Source organism: Lytechinus pictus, chromosome 18 (assembly GCF_037042905.1).
Source record: "Lytechinus pictus isolate F3 Inbred chromosome 18, Lp3.0, whole genome shotgun sequence".
NCBI lineage: Eukaryota > Metazoa > Echinodermata > Echinoidea > Temnopleuroida > Toxopneustidae > Lytechinus > Lytechinus pictus.
The window spans coordinates 2,848,472-2,864,559 of record NC_087262.1 but is presented as its reverse complement, the minus strand read 5'-3'; the positions used below and the strand labels follow the sequence as shown (position 1 = coordinate 2,864,559).

The 16,088-nt window shown below is 35.5% G+C and overlaps 1 protein-coding gene across 1 annotated transcript; it reads left to right on the top strand.

Annotated features, from left to right (window-relative positions):
- The first annotated feature begins 1,644 nt into the window (after nucleotides 1-1,644).
- On the top strand, nucleotides 1,645-11,368 carry LOC129281901 (histone H2A.V). Its single transcript, XM_054917831.2, has 5 exons — nucleotides 1,645-2,075; nucleotides 2,236-2,313; nucleotides 2,458-2,571; nucleotides 8,960-9,089; nucleotides 10,229-11,368. Exons 1-5 carry the CDS (start codon nucleotides 2,073-2,075, stop codon nucleotides 10,288-10,290), a joined length of 387 nt encoding a protein of 128 aa, XP_054773806.1. The 5' UTR covers nucleotides 1,645-2,072; the 3' UTR covers nucleotides 10,291-11,368.
- The last annotated feature ends 4,720 nt before the right edge of the window (nucleotides 11,369-16,088 follow it).

The following is a 16,088-nucleotide window of genomic DNA, read 5'->3' as shown; positions in this document are numbered from 1 at the left end:
TCTACAAAGATAATTATCTACAAACAATGATGTATATTCAAAGAGCATTAAATTCACTTCTGTAACAGTTTTCAGATTAAAGACGAAAATTCAGACTCGGAAGGTGGGGTGTTCTTTTCCCCTTTTATCTCCTATTCAGTTGAAAACAATTCTTCCAACAAATTCTTCATCAAGCCAACATTGCATAATGAAACTGTAAACTGCATGCCGAGAGGAAAAGCAAGTTAAATCACTGTTCCTCCAAATGGCGTTCCTGAGAAATTTCATCAGGCGAAGGTCAACAAAAAATTCTGGAAAAAAAAAACATAATCATACAAACATAAAGGTCACCAATAGTTGTGAAAGCTCTTTCTGACAAGGAAAAAAAATGATAATTGGGGAATATACATAAAATTAAAGGGATGGTCCGGGCTGAAAATATTTATATTTTAATACATAGAGCAGAATTCACTGAGCAAAATGCCGAAAATTTCATCAAAATCAGATAACAAATAATAAAGTTATTGAAGTTTAAAGTTTAGCAAAAAAATTCTGAAAACAGTCTTCATGAATAATCATTAGGTGGGCTGATGATGTCACATCCCCACTTTCCGTTTTCTTATGTTATTACATAAAATCTTATTTTTTTCATTATTTCATATACTTGTGTGAATAATATGTCTCTCTTATAATGAAATAAGTTGCAGCAATAAATATCTAATGCACTAAATCAGTTGTCAGACTAATGCAAGGAGGTTCGATTTAGATTTTTTTCTGCAAAACGCAATTCTTGCTCACTTCGCACTTTGACAACTAAAAAATGAAATAAAGGATATGATGTATTTTCTTATCCTTTTTCTTCTTTTGCATTGTCTGTCCACTATTCGAAAGTAAAATCAGACAACACTAAACATTAAAAATTCCATCAAAATTGGACTAATAGCAAAGTAATGACATTTTATTTTTTGCATTTTAATATTTCTGTGAAACAGTTCTACGTAAATATTCATGATGCAATAATTAATGAGCAAAATTACTGATGTCATATCCCAACTATTCTTTTGGATACTAGTAGTTGACAACAGTGAATGTGTATGATAATCTTTGCCGATTGCTGCAACTTTTTGTACAACAAGGGGGATATAATGTATAAAATATGAAATCATTATGATTTTACAGAATAACATAATAATTCCCCCAACTCATAGGCGGCGGAAGCAGGGGGGGACCCCCCCTAAATTTGAGGTGGGGGGACGGTCCCCCCTATTTTTTGCTAACCTTTTTTTTTTCTTATTTTGCTTGTCAATTTTTTTATCCTTTGTCCCCCCCTAAATTCAGATGGACCCCCCTTAAAATTTTTGTGCCCCCCCCTAAAATTTTGGTTGATTACCTTTTTTTTTTTTTTTTCCTTGTCAAATTTTTTACCTGTGTCCATCCCAAAATTTCAGGTGCCCCCCCTAAATTTGTTGGCTTCCGCCGCCAATGCCCCAACTAATGGGGAACTGACATCAGCCGCTATATTGCATCGGATCATGACGACGTACATATTCTTGCTGTTATATCATTGCTAAACAATGTAGAATTTAATAACTTCGTTATTTATATCAGATTTGATGACGTTTTACTCTATAATTTTTTTTTCATTTATTATATAGACTAAATATTGTCATATTTAACACTGAGTGAATAATGCCGGGATAATGATAAACGTTCTTCAAGAAATATAAGTGATCCTTGCATTAGAACAGTAAAAACGGGAGAAAAAGTAATTCAGTATGCCTGTGCATACATGCTCTTTTCAAAGACATACTAGTATATAATTCCTTTATACATTATGGTATTTGGTCTCGGTATTTAGGTTTTCTCATGTCAGAAGTTCATCAAAATACACCTGTATTTCAGCTTGCCCCGAAGACCCCGAATAGATTCCGGAAAGTGCCGAATATTCATTTGTCATAATTTGATTGATACGATTGGATGATTTTTAGCACGTGATCTTGCAATTGTCAAATGACAGCCGTTATAGCGTTGGCGCGCAGCGTACCTTCAGTGTATTTTTGGCATCCAATCTACGTACAGCGAAGAAAATCAAAATGGTGAGTACTGATATTTTCCGAAATCCCTGATGTTTAACACCAATATGCTTCGATCCTCTCGTATTTTTCATTTATTTTGAATAATGAACTCTAGAATAATGCATTTATCAGCTTTTTGTAAACGTCTAACTGATGGTTATCTGTAATTTCATTTTTATAGGCTGGAGGAAAAGCTGGAAAAGATTCTGGAAAGGCAAAGGCGAAGGCCGTCTCTCGATCGGCCAGGGCAGGCCTTCAGGTGAGTTTCTGTTCGTCGGTTTGAAAAGAGCTGTAACATTAATTGTTAGCTAAAATTGATTAGTTATATGTAATAATGGAGAAGTGTACATTCTTAATTAGATTCATATCTAGATTACAATTTATTTTCTGCCCTTAATTGCAGTTTCCAGTCGGTCGTATTCACAGACATTTGAAGAACAGAACGACGAGTCATGGACGCGTCGGTGCCACAGCCGCTGTATACTCTGCCGCTATCTTGGAATACCTCACAGCTGAAGTAAGGAGTGGTTTCTTTTTCTTTATTTTGAAATATTTTTATGATTGTCGGATTTTAGAAATGTTCCATAGGTAATCTAACGTGTGCATTAGTCTGGGTTTCAAATGTTGTGTCTTGATATGGAAAATGGGGTCATGTTTTTGTGACTCAATTATGAGAAGCCGGCATTTCCCGCGCTTGTGTGTGCGCGCTTTTGATTGGAAGTGACTCACTTTTAAAAAAAAATACTTTTGACTTGGAAATATCGTCATTATTGAGTTGGGAACTTCAAGTTCTGTTTTTTTTTTATTTACTTCAGATCATACAGCTGAATTAATGTGATCTTTGTGATGAAAATTTGGAGAAAATTTATTTCAAACTGCAGTGTTGATCTTCGATTTGACTTGGACTTGTTAAAAAAATTTGGGCTTTTCTCTTTTTTTTTGGGGGGGGGGGGTTGCAAACTTAGTTTAACTTATGACAGATTAGTCAGTGGCATAAGTTTATTTCATTCATTCTTGCATTAACCATTTTTAACTGGGAACTTCCTGACTTGACCAGGCTATGATGACATTGACTCCTTAATTTATCTTTTCAAACCTTTTTCTTCGCTTTGTTTTGACTCTGTCGAGTAGGCCCTATGTGACCAATGCAAAATAAATGCATGGACATGGTTAGGCCTAAGCTTGTAACCGATTTTGCAATCGGCAACCGATTCCATTCGATTTCACCACAATCGGCAATCACTTGCCGATCTTCGATCATGCCCCTTGAAGGAAAAAATCGAAAATAAAAAATCGGCGTAGATCTGGTTACAGTGCGTGATCGCTCAGAACATATTTCAAGATTGTTTTTGAGGTGCTAGCTATTTAGAGGTCGCATTATTCAGGGAGGAAGACGCGGTATTATCTATGGCGATGTTTAAGAGGATAGATATCTTCTCTTCCGCTTCTCTTCCAACTCATGGTGATAGCGGATGCCGCCGTGAACTTTGAAAGGTCGTATTACCGATGGAGCTCACTGCGTTACTCTCTTACATCGTTTATGATGATATACATTTTATTTTCAACCTCGTGGTGATAGCGGATGCCGCCGTGAACTTTTAAAGACTGTACTATTGACGGAGCTTATTGCGTTACTCTCTTACATCGTTTATGATGATAAACATTTTATTTTCAACCTCGTGGTGATAGCGGACCCCGCCGTGAACTTTTAATGATCGTGCTACTGACGGAGCTCACTGCGCTACTCTCTAACCCCGTTTATAATGATATAAATCTTCTCTTCAACCTCGTGGTGATAGCGGACCCCGCCATAAACTTTTAAAGACTGTACTATTGACGGAGCTTATTGCGTTTATACTCTCTTACATCGTTTATGATGATATACATTTTATTTTCAACCTCGTGGTGATAGCGGATGCCGCCGTGAACTTTGAAAGGTCGTATTATCGACGGAGCTCACTGCGTTACTCTCTTACATCGTTTATGATGATATACATTTTGTTTTCAACCTCGTGGTGATTGCGGACCCCGCCGTGAACTTTTAAAGATCGTGCTACTGACGGAGCTTATTGCGTTACTCTCTTACATCGTTTATGATGATATACATTTTATTTTCAACCTCGTGGTGATAGCGGATGCCGCCGTGAACTTTGAAAGGTCGTATTACCGACGGAGCTCACTGCGTTACTCTCTTACATCGTTTATGATGATATACATTTTATTTTCAACCTCGTGGTGATAGCGGATGCCGCCGTGAACTTTGAAAGGTCGTATTACCGACGGAGCTCACTGCGTTACTCTCTTACATCGTTTATGATGATATACATTTTATTTTCAACCTCGTGGTGATAGCGGATGCCGCCGTGAACTTTGAAAGGTCGTATTACCGACGGAGCTCACTGCGCTACTCTCTTACCCCCTTTATAATGATATAAATCTTCTCTTCAACCTCGTGGTGATAGCGGACCCCGCCGTGAACTTCAAATTGATTTGAAAACGCTAGCTACCCAAAACATTTTAATTAACATATTTCAAATCATCGTGCGTGCTTGCGTCTTCTACTTCATTTTAATTGCACTTGCGACTTTAAGATGGTGCGTCGTAAGAGATCATTCCAATAATTCTAAATCGCTAGCACCTAAAAATACTTCTAAAAGATGTCCCGCCGATCGTTCATTAACCTGTGATTTATGAGAAATATTTTCATTTTATTTTCCTTTGCGCCTTTGCTCGGAAGATGCGTCTTTCGTTTATCTTTCTAATAAAAACCACTCGGTTTATTTTAAAGCAATAACACCTCAAAACCCCTGGCTTTAAAACATGTTCCAAACGATCGCGCATGTTGGCGACTTCCATTCCAATGCATTCGTCTTTGTGACTTTGTCAGGAAGATGCGCGTGACCGCGAACAACATTTTGATGTATTCCTTTGTTTTTAAACATCGCCGATTCGATTTTCGATTCGATTTCGATTTTAGAAGCTTAACTGCCGATCCGATTTTCGATCTGATTTTTGATCCGATTTACAACATTAGTTAGGCCTACTTGAACTGACATCTTTTCTTTGTTTAAGTTGTTTGTGCTTTTGGGGAGATGGGTCCTGTTTTCTTTTCACCTGTTTCATACAGCTACGCACCACTCATCACGCATGCACTTTTTAAGGGCAAATTCGCACTCTGTCATGTCTGTGTGTGGAATTGTGACTGCAGAATGATGAACGATTCCCATTCAATTTTTTCTACAGGCTTCACGCCTTCAGTAAATCTCTAAATGCAGAGAAAAACCACAACTGTTTGGAATTTTGGAGTTAGATCTAATATTTGCTTTAATTTCATATTATAATTTCCGTATATGAACATATTTTAGAAATTGGGGCACAGGAAATGCTATTTTTTTTTGCATGATAAGTCAAGTGCGTGGCTTTAGAACCCCTTCTACATTGGGTGGCAAAATCAAGAGATGTTCGGGAAACACGGGGGGATTTTCGTATTAGTGAGTTTTGTGATGCTTTCTTTAAAATTAGTTTTCTTCTTGGTTAGATCTAATCTTTAAATTTAAAATGTTTGCCCCAAATAAGTGAAAGATAATTTGTACAAATATTAAAATTGACATTGTTTTTATCGTTTGTGAACAAAGTGCGTAGCTTTAGATCCTCCCACCATACAAGTAATGTTATAGGGAAAGACTTCCCCCCCCCCCCCAATCCAGCTTTTTTTTTTATACTTTAGACAGAGATGGAATATTAATTGTTCAAACCTTAAATATCACATCTTATGTTCATGTCCAAGACTGCCTCTCCTGTCCATATTTCTTTCAATGTACTGGTATATTTTATAGACTAGGCCTCGGTATCGATCTTGAATGAAGGTACAAAATATATTTTCAAGTCCTGGGGTGGTATTCTGAGGTCATTTTATCTTTAAGATATTTTATTTTATCTCTTAAAATGAAATTGGTATTCTGAGATGATATTTCATCTCAGATAAAATTTTATCTTGCGTATAAATTTTATCTTGCGTATAAATTTTATCTTGCTTATCTATAGATGATACGCAACAGAGCAGTGCCTGCGTAGACTTACCAATTGCGTATTTTCTTGCAACGCGGATGATGTGCTTGCGCCCGTGCTACTTTGAAGAAAAAAATAAAACGAACTTAAAAGAGGGTAAGGGTTATTTTATCTCTGACGTTGATTTCATCAATATTTCATCAATACTCCAAATGTTGACATGAAAATGACAAAAAATAATAGATTTATTGAGAATAAAACCTTCACGTTATTCCTGTACAATCAGGAATTATTTCATAAGACTTTTCTTGACTAATATTGTCTTTGAAATGATGCTTAAAAAATGCGATATAGACTTTGAAAAAAACGTCATTTTCTAAAAAGAAATCTCTGTAAAGAAGTGCAAGCATAAAGTTTAAGCGTATTTGAAGTCAATAAATTTACGCAAACTCACTCCTCTGCCACACCTGGTGGAATTGATTTCCATTTGTTGAGTGAGATGAGACCTATAAGAGCGTGTTTCTCATTGGATATTGATTAAAAAATAGGTGTCTTACAGAGATAAAATGAAGATATCAGAATACCAATTGGGAGAGATTAAGGGTATTTTATCGCACTGATTTTAACGGAGATAAAATGGATATCATCTCAGAATACCACCCTTGGATATTAACAGACACAGATATGATCTTTTACTCTCACCTAAAGGATGCATTTTAATACCTAGATATTAAATGGAATTCTAGGGTGTCATTTGTTTTCATGCTGCGTGAATCAGTCACAAATTTCAGATGTTGCAACTAGCAAGAACAAAAGATATGGTCGAGTTTGGTATGCAAAAAGGGTGGCGGGTGAACAATTTTCCACACAGTGCCACAGCATCTTGACCAAATTTATTGAGTAAGATCTCATTTTGAAGCTAGAACTATAGGCTAAATATATCACTATAAATTAGATCAATGCAATATCAGGAACAAAACCTATAGCACATTTAGGTGGCGGAGACAGTGGATGCGGTGAATGGAATGTTAATTAAACCTAACTTAATAAATATGCAATATGACTTTCAGCCTCATATTTCTAGGCAGTTTAAAAGCAGGAAACATTAAATGTTATAAAAAAAATTGACAATTTTAAAAATATGCAGTAATGAAATACATGTGTATGTATATCTGCAACCTAATCAATTAGTAAACAGGAGAAATTTGGTTGATTATCTAATTTGTAATCTTAATTTTTAGTACAAATGTTCTGTATCATTGCAACAAACATTTCTACCCATGATGTCATTTTGCCAAGCAGTGACAGGCATTTTGGGGGCAAAAATGTGAAATTAAATATTGTTAATTAGTTAGTGTAATTAATATGCATACAATAACAGATGATTATTTGATTTTTGTTACATATTGATTATCGATGTTACAGTATTAAAACTGCAGAATACTAGGGTGATCCAATGTTGCATTAACTTTTGACACCATTTTATGTCAGCAGGTCCAACTTAAAATAAATTTCAAAATTCATATTTACATTGACATAGTTCTATTAGCTGAGGGGTGTGAGAGTTCAGATTTTTATCTGATTTCAGATTTTTTTTTTCCACCTTAATTACAGCTTATTTTTGGCCTTTCTCTGTACAAAAAGTATGGGAGCTCTTTCTATTTCAGACTTTTTCAACACTTCAGCTTTTTTCAGATCTTTTTATTTGTGACCATTCACACCCCTGTTAGCTGTCAATTAGTCATTTTAAGGTAAAACTAAGGTATTTGAGCCTTGAAACTTTTTCATTATTTACAGAATGGTAAAACCTATAACAAAAAAAAAAGATAATTTTTTTACCCTGTTCGCGTAATTGGACCACCTTATGACATGCAACCCATTTTGCTGTTTGTGCAGTGTAACCGGCACTGTTAGTCACGCAGTATACGAACCAATTTGACCAGGGTAATTTCGGCGCACGGCCTGGCCAGAAGATCAGGGTCTTGGCTCTGGTGTTGACTTGTGTATATTTCACAGGGGCAGGGAAATTTAGCAGAATGCCACCGTATCACAATGTCATCAATCTTATGTATTTTTATAATTTTATTGATGTGCAAACTTAATCATCTTTTGTCTTAAATTAAAAAAGATACATTAAACCAGGGCTCGACCCTAACTTTTTCCTGGGGGTCTGGCCGCGGGCTCTGATTTAATCATTTTCAAATTTTGAGCGCCCGTAATAAACTTCCATTATAAAAGAAAATCTGCGTTGAAATCTCGAACATACACCCCATGATCACGTACTAACAATCACCTTGCTAGCGTCAACGTTGGCACAGGCAGATGACATAGCAAAGATTGTTTGCATTGTCCACGATACAAAAACAAAATGTACCCATGCAGAATTCTTCCCAAAATATCTAAAACAATATTTGCAGATAACAATATACCGGTATATGTTTGAAATAAATATGAAAGACTTGAATCACGCAGTCGATCTGAAAGATTCTTGGTCAACTCACACTCGCAGTCCACACAGACACACAGGCCCAGCCGTACACTCACTCTCCGGCGTTCCGAGCCAGCCAACAAGTGTTACACTTAACAGAGAGCATGTAACTTTCCCGGGATGAAGTTGGATCCAAAATAGCTCTAAATTGATGGGAATAAAAATCATACGTAATTTTCCCTGGACGGTCAGTTGAATTGGTATTCTATTTTATGGGTTATAATAGTAATAATAATTTAGGTATATTTACCCAGGGAAGCCACTTCAGTTCTGAAAACTGTTCTCCCAGCGAGCCCTGCTATAATGCTCAATTTGAAAGAAGAAATGACATCAAGGTATCTTTAGAGACAGCTAATTTTGAATATTTTATCTGATGATGCACTCTTGTTTTCTTTTCTGATCCTCCCAGGTTCTTGAATTGGCAGGTAACGCCAGTAAAGATCTGAAGGTAAAGCGTATCACACCCCGTCACTTGCAGCTCGCCATCAGAGGAGACGAAGAATTGGATTCACTTATCAAGGCAACCATTGCTGGTGGTGGTGAGTACTACAATACGTTTTTGCTTCTTTTTAAGCTGTATGTAAAAGCCTCTGTACTCGGAATACGGTCGGGGGTGAGGGGAATGTTTCTCAAAGTCTCATTAACCCTAAAGGACTGGGGCCCCCCCCCCCCCCTCGATGCTTCGCATAATATTACTGAAACGCAAAAATATTTTATGACTTTTTCTTTGAAATCTCACACAACTTTTGAGACTAAATTTGCGACATACGGGTATAGCATAGCGACGCCACATGACTTTTTACGTGCCGAAAGTAGCTCATTATTATGCTTTGTGTACAAAGACTGTGGGAGATGAAGAGGGTGTTTATTTTTCATTCTAATTGGTCTGCTAATTCATTTAGGGTTTCATTTAGTTGTATTAATGTTAAATGGTCTTTATTATCTTCCATTGAAATAAAAATGAAAAACATAAGATGAAAAAACAAAGAAATACATATGGAAAAATTTGGCATTCGCTATTTTTCTTTGTGGAAATCTTTAAATTGGATTACAAAGAAAGATGACGTCTGGGGAAAAGGAAATATGAAGTTAAGTGAAAATGAAAACAATTTCCAGAAATTGTCTTTCAGATAAAAAAAAAAGGGAATCTGTATTTCCTTGGTAGTTTCCTTCTAGAAAAAAAATAGTTTATGGGGATTTCATGGATATAAAGATGTGAAATATCAAGTCTCCTTTTTAAGAGATTCGAGGGGAATTTTGACAAAATTGCATAATAGTTTTTTGTTGTGTTTATAGAGCACTTTATAGTCATTTCATCTATACATTAGGAGAATTTTAATAATAAAAACCTTAACAGGGCTACACAGAGATCATCAGCCGAAATTTGTGACATGTACATTGTATTGCAATTTAAATTTACCCTATCGGAATTTCCAGGTCGCTTAATGGGCCTTTCGGGAGCGAATTTGTCCCTGCACCTGTGTAATTCATTCTCTGCTGTACATTATACTGAACATTATACTGAACAAAAATAGATGAGAACTTAATATATTTACCCACCCCTATTATGATGCTGTGCTTTTGATGATTGTAAATAGCAAATAAGCATGAGTAGAGTTTGGTTACAAAGATGAAGGCATCTACTTATTGATTTTCTCTGTCATTTCTTTTTCACCAGGTGTCATTCCTCATATCCACAAGAGTTTGATTGGAAAGAAGGGATCACAGAAGGCAACATAAGGCCTGGCTAACTTTAGCATCCTAGGCCACCTTTTTTCTACTGCTGCACCAGACCACCACCATCCATCGCGTAGTTGTTACCTCCCGAATCTGCCGGTCTTTCCTGTTGCTCGTTCTTCGGCGGCTTCCTCCCATCATAGCCATCTCAGGGCGTCGAATAGGACTAGGAACAGATTGAATCGTCACCCTGTAATGCCAAAGCCGAAAACTCCAGCTAGACTGGAATCGAAACAAAATCAATGCAATATGATTCTTCAACTTTAATCCGTGATGACAAACTTTCATTGCACCTTTGATATCAAGTATGAGAAGATGCAATGCGTCCATTGTCCGAACAGGTCAACTGGCGGCTCTCGATAGGTGGAAAAGTCCCTTCGAAATGCTTGCATTTCTGCCTTTCAGATTTTTAATTCATTTTAAAATTTGTCGTGGTAACAATCTTTGGAGCAGCAAATTCTTTTTCTTTCTATTTTTTTTTCTCTTGAATATCTTGTACAGTCTTTTAACTTCTGATTCAGTTATCATTTGATAAGGAGTAGGTATTCGGTAGAAGTTGTATGAAATGCCTAATTGTATTATTTAAGCTCGTGTGAGAGAGATGTGTAGATGTATAGTTCATAACAATAAATTCAATCATTAACTTTCATTCATGCAAGAAATACACTTTTTTTTTAAAAAGAAAATGCAAGTTCGGCCCATATAGGGCGCTTGAGCGTTGTACAAAGAAATTATTGGGAGGGGTTTTAGACATGTATATTGGAAGTTGACAATTTGTTAGTACCCCCTGATTGGCCAAACAAAATGCATTCCAGCATAATCTTGAAAGAAGGAAGAAATAATGTCTCTGTCAAATTTTAATCCAAGTGTGTATTGTATATTGTGAAAGCCATTCTTTTTGTAGCCAATTTGTAGTTCCCTCCAAGCGGACAAACAACCCAAATTGTATATTCTGTTTACAGTGTAGAATCAGGGTGAGAGTGTGAATGATTCTTTGTATTAAATGTTCTGTTCAATTTCACAGAGATAATTTGGTCATTAAACAATTTTGGAAGTTCTTTGAAGTTTTATATATAAAATATATTGAGCCTGTGTTTTTATTCATTACTGTTTTATTTTGAGGAACTTGTACTCCTGAAGATTAGCAAGGTGTGTACTGTGATGACATGACTTGATCCTGTACCTAAACACATAATTATGTTAATGGGTTGGTCCAGGCTGGATATATTCATATCTCAATAAATTCACAGAGCAAAATGCTGAAAATGTTATAAAAAATTGGATTACAATTTACAAATAACAAAGTTATTAAGATTTGCATTATTCCGTTGAAACAGTTCTAGGCATGTCTTTATGAATATCTATTGGGTGGGCTGATGATGTCATATGCCCACCTGTTCTTTTGTATTTTATTATATGAAATTAGCTTTATTCAAAATTTCTCTACCAAGTACTAAAACAATTGGATTTACAACTGCATTAGTTATTTATTGCTGCAACTTATTTAATCATAATGGAGTCACATCATTTACACAAGTATGAAAAGATGAAACATTTATGATTTCATGTAATAACATAAGAAAAAGGAAAGCGGGGATATGACATCATCAGCCCACCTAATGAATGGTCATGACGACGTGCATATAATTGTTTTCACAAAATATTGATAAACTTTTAAATTCAATAACTTTGTTACATGTTATCCGATTTTGGTGAAATTTTTAGCACTTTGCTCTGTGGATTTTACTCTATTTATTTAGATAAAAATAATTGCAGCCCGGACCATCCCTTTAAGAAATGAAGTGGGTGAGTGAGAATGAGGTGAGAAAAAGAGATAACTTTGTTTTGAGAAGGTGATGGTGAGATTGCACTGTATAAAAAATGTATCCAGGTAATTCTGCCTAGTTGAATCGATTTTTCAGACCAAAGAGCCATTGCACATAGAACAAGACTCAAAGAATCAAGCACAATGTGCATTTCTGATTGGTTTAATATCAGTTTGCGATTGATTAAATTCCAAGTTTTGCAACCGGCCCCAGAGTATGAAGACTTACTTTTCAGTCAAACTCATTTTTTGTAATCTCAAGAGATTCAACTTGATCAGATTCACCTGTTAAAGTATGGAAATATGTGATTGTGCTATGCAGAGTTACACAGGTAACATTGCACTCATCTACCTTTTGTATTGGGACAAGTCAAAGCATCATTTTCAGACCATTAAAACAGTTGTGTAGTTCAAGATTTTCAACAGAAGCAAATCGATCATGGGAAAAAAATTGTTCATATGTTAGAGATAACTGTACCAATGAAGGTAGAAAAGAAACCTTCATGCGTTGCCCAAGTCGATTTGTATAGGACCACATAAATTGGTTCAGTTTAAGAGAGGTACATGTGTTAACACATCTTGTGTTATATAATCTGGTCTGAAAAATTGCTTTGACCTTCTTGAAGGATGAAATGCATTATCGAAAACCGAATCGTGATGTCATCAATTTTTGCATTTTGTCTTTCAGCGTTTTTGATACCATATGTTGGTAGCGCATTATGAATAAACCCCACTACCAAAATTTGGTGAGAATCGGTCTATGGGGCCCCAACAAAAGACCTCATGAATACAGATTTAGCCCCATTGAAGTCGCTGTCATTATTGGCCTGGTTCTAAAAGTTATGAACCAGGCCAATAACACATTGACTTCAATGGGGCTAATTATGTATTTATGAGGTCACATCTCGGGGGGCCCCATAGACCGATTCTCACTAAATTTTGGTAGTGGGGTTTTTTCATCATGCGCTACCAAAATATGGTATCAAATACACTGAAATGCAAAAAAAAAGTTTTTTGTGAGGTCATCACTGCGGTACTCTCTACCTGTATGCGCTTGTGTTCAATATCTGACTTCTGTCAGTGTAAAACATAATCCTCAAATTGAATCTCCAGCAAATGGTACCATAAAAAGATGTTATTAGAGGGTTAGGATCATAAAGCTGTTTGGGTTGTTGTGCAAAATTGAATAAACAATTGAAATATCGTCACTTGGGAGTTCAAACCATGTACGTAAAAATCATCTTTGCAGAGAGTTCTCTGCGAGAATTAAGAGAATGTTTCAGTCAGTATGAGGCAGCCATATATGTTCAAATATAGCTTTCTCCGAGTCGCCCTCATTTTTTTTATTAGATGTTTAGATACCATTACAAATTTCTCACGCCCAGTGACAATATGAATTGTAGATGGAAGGGGAAGTTCACCCTGAAGAAAATTTTGTTGTAAAAATAGCATTAAAAATTATCAGAGATATTGGTGGAGGTTTGGTGAAAATCCATTAAAGACTTTTAAAAGTTATTACAATTTTAAGTTTTGGATTTGTGACGTCATATGCAAGCAGCTTCCCTTCATGCGAGCAGCATTCCTACCTAGCGAATGGTAAATAATCAGTGAAAACAGTAGACAAATCATTTCCCACCTGATCATGAGAAGAAAACAAAAATAAGTCATGAGGAACCATTAAAAAAATTGCATCTTATGTTACATAACATACGGGGCAGCTGCTCGTTTATGACGTCACAAATCCAAAGCTTAAAATTCTAATAACTTTATTAATCTTAAATGGATTTTCCTCGAACCATCACCAATAATTTTTTTAATTATTTTTCTGCTATTTTTACAACAAACTTTTCTTCAGGGTTGAACTTCCCCTTTAAGAATGGATTGCGCATGTAAGGAATGCTAGATACCGTATGTATTTCTGGGTTGTCTGTGAAGGCTTGAGGTGTCTGAACATAAGTAGTTTTTTTAAGGGCAGTCCATCCTAATACTGAGATGGTAACTAATAAGCGACGAATGAGAAACCTATTATTGAGTGCAGTTGATGCGGGAGTTGATGATAATCCATTTAACTTACAGAATTATATATTTCTGTGGATGTGCAAGCTGCTTTCCCATACATAGCATTTATATAGCGCTGTACAATATAATTACAGTAAATTCTTCCCCTGCCATAATGGCATGTTAACAGCAGTCCCATTCAGTTTTTTTCAGAAATGTCAACTGTACAGTATAATAATATGAAAACTTATTACAAAGATATTCTAACAATTTCTATGTAAAAAAAAATCAAATCAAGAACTACCCCAAACGGCAATTTATAAATTTATGACAGTGTACAAAAAACATCACCTCTTCACTTTCTTAGAATCATTGGCCCAAATTCACAAAGGTGGTTTTGAAAACCATCGGTTGAACCAGTGGTTTATGCAGATCTCCTGTATATATTACGCCAATTTTACGGCATATATGAAAAAAATGTCTAACGCTGAGGCAATGCTTTTGTCATAGTACACCAAATTAATGCCTGTTGCCATGGTTAAGCATTTTTTTAAATTCATGAGTCCACTGTTTTTTAATTTAAGGGGAAGTTCACCTTGACAAAAAGTTAATTGTAAAAAAAGCAGAAAAAGTAATAAAAACTATTGGCGAAGGTTTGAGGAAAATCCATTAAAGAATATAGAAGATGTAAAATTTTAATTACTGAGTATTTGATTGGTGACGTCATATGCAAGTAGCTTCCCTACATTATTATATAGTAAAAAATCAATGAAATTTCACTTTCTCCGAAAATTGACAATGTTTTTTTACTGTATCTTCAGTATATCAACAGACAAATTATTTCACACCCGTTCTTAAAAATAAAAACATTAATTATTCATCACGAACCATCAAAAAATTGAAATTCATGTATTTTATATTACATAACATATGGGGCAGCTGCTCGTTTATGACATCACATATTCTAAATTTAAAATTCTAATAACTTTCTTAATTGATGTCCTCAAACCTTCGCCATTATTTTTTCTGCTATCTTTACAACAAACTTTTCTTCAGGGTGAACTTCCCCTTTAATGAGTCCAATCTCCACTATAAGCTGCGAGAAATCCTTACATCCTATTGGCTCAGAGCAAATTGGTCAGCGAAAACATGGTGAAAATCTCCTAAAACTCGTCATAAACAGCTCTCCTGATGTTTGGCAAATATTAAGAATGAGGGAGCTCACTCTTTTATACATGCATATTTATTTCCAGGGGGAGGGCTGGGGAGGTACTTTGGCCTCCAATTCCCTCAATTACTCTTTAAAAGGGATGGTCCGGGCTGAAAATATTCATATTCACAGAGCAAAATGCTGAAAATTTCATCAAAATCGGATAACAAATAATTAAGTTATTGATTTTTAAAGTTTAGCATTATTTTGTGAAAATAGTTATATGCTCGTCATCATGAATATTCATTAGGTGGGCTGATGTCACATCCCCACTTTCCTTTTTCTTATGTAATAACATGAAATCATAATTGTTTCATTTTTTCATACATGTGTGAACAATGTGTTTCCTTTATAATGAAATAAGTTGCAGCAATGAATATCTAATGCATTAAATCAGTTGTCAATCCAATATTTTTTTGTTCTTGGTAGAAAAGATTTGAATAAACCTAATTTCATATAATAAAATACAAAAGAACAAGTGGGGATATGACGTCATCAGCCCATCTAATTAATATTCCTGAAGGCATGCCTAGAACTATTTCACCGGAATAATGCGAATCTTTAAAATACCATAACTTTGTTATTCCTTGTCCGATTTTGATCAAAGTGTTTTGTCTGATTTTTTTTAATCTGTTTATATCATATTATTTTCAGCCCAGAGCATCCCTTTAAGTTGAAGATGTTTAAACATGGTTTCTCATCCCAAACTGCCCCTTAACATGAAATGAAAATCAAATAATAATTGATCTGCCACATGCTCAGAGCGAT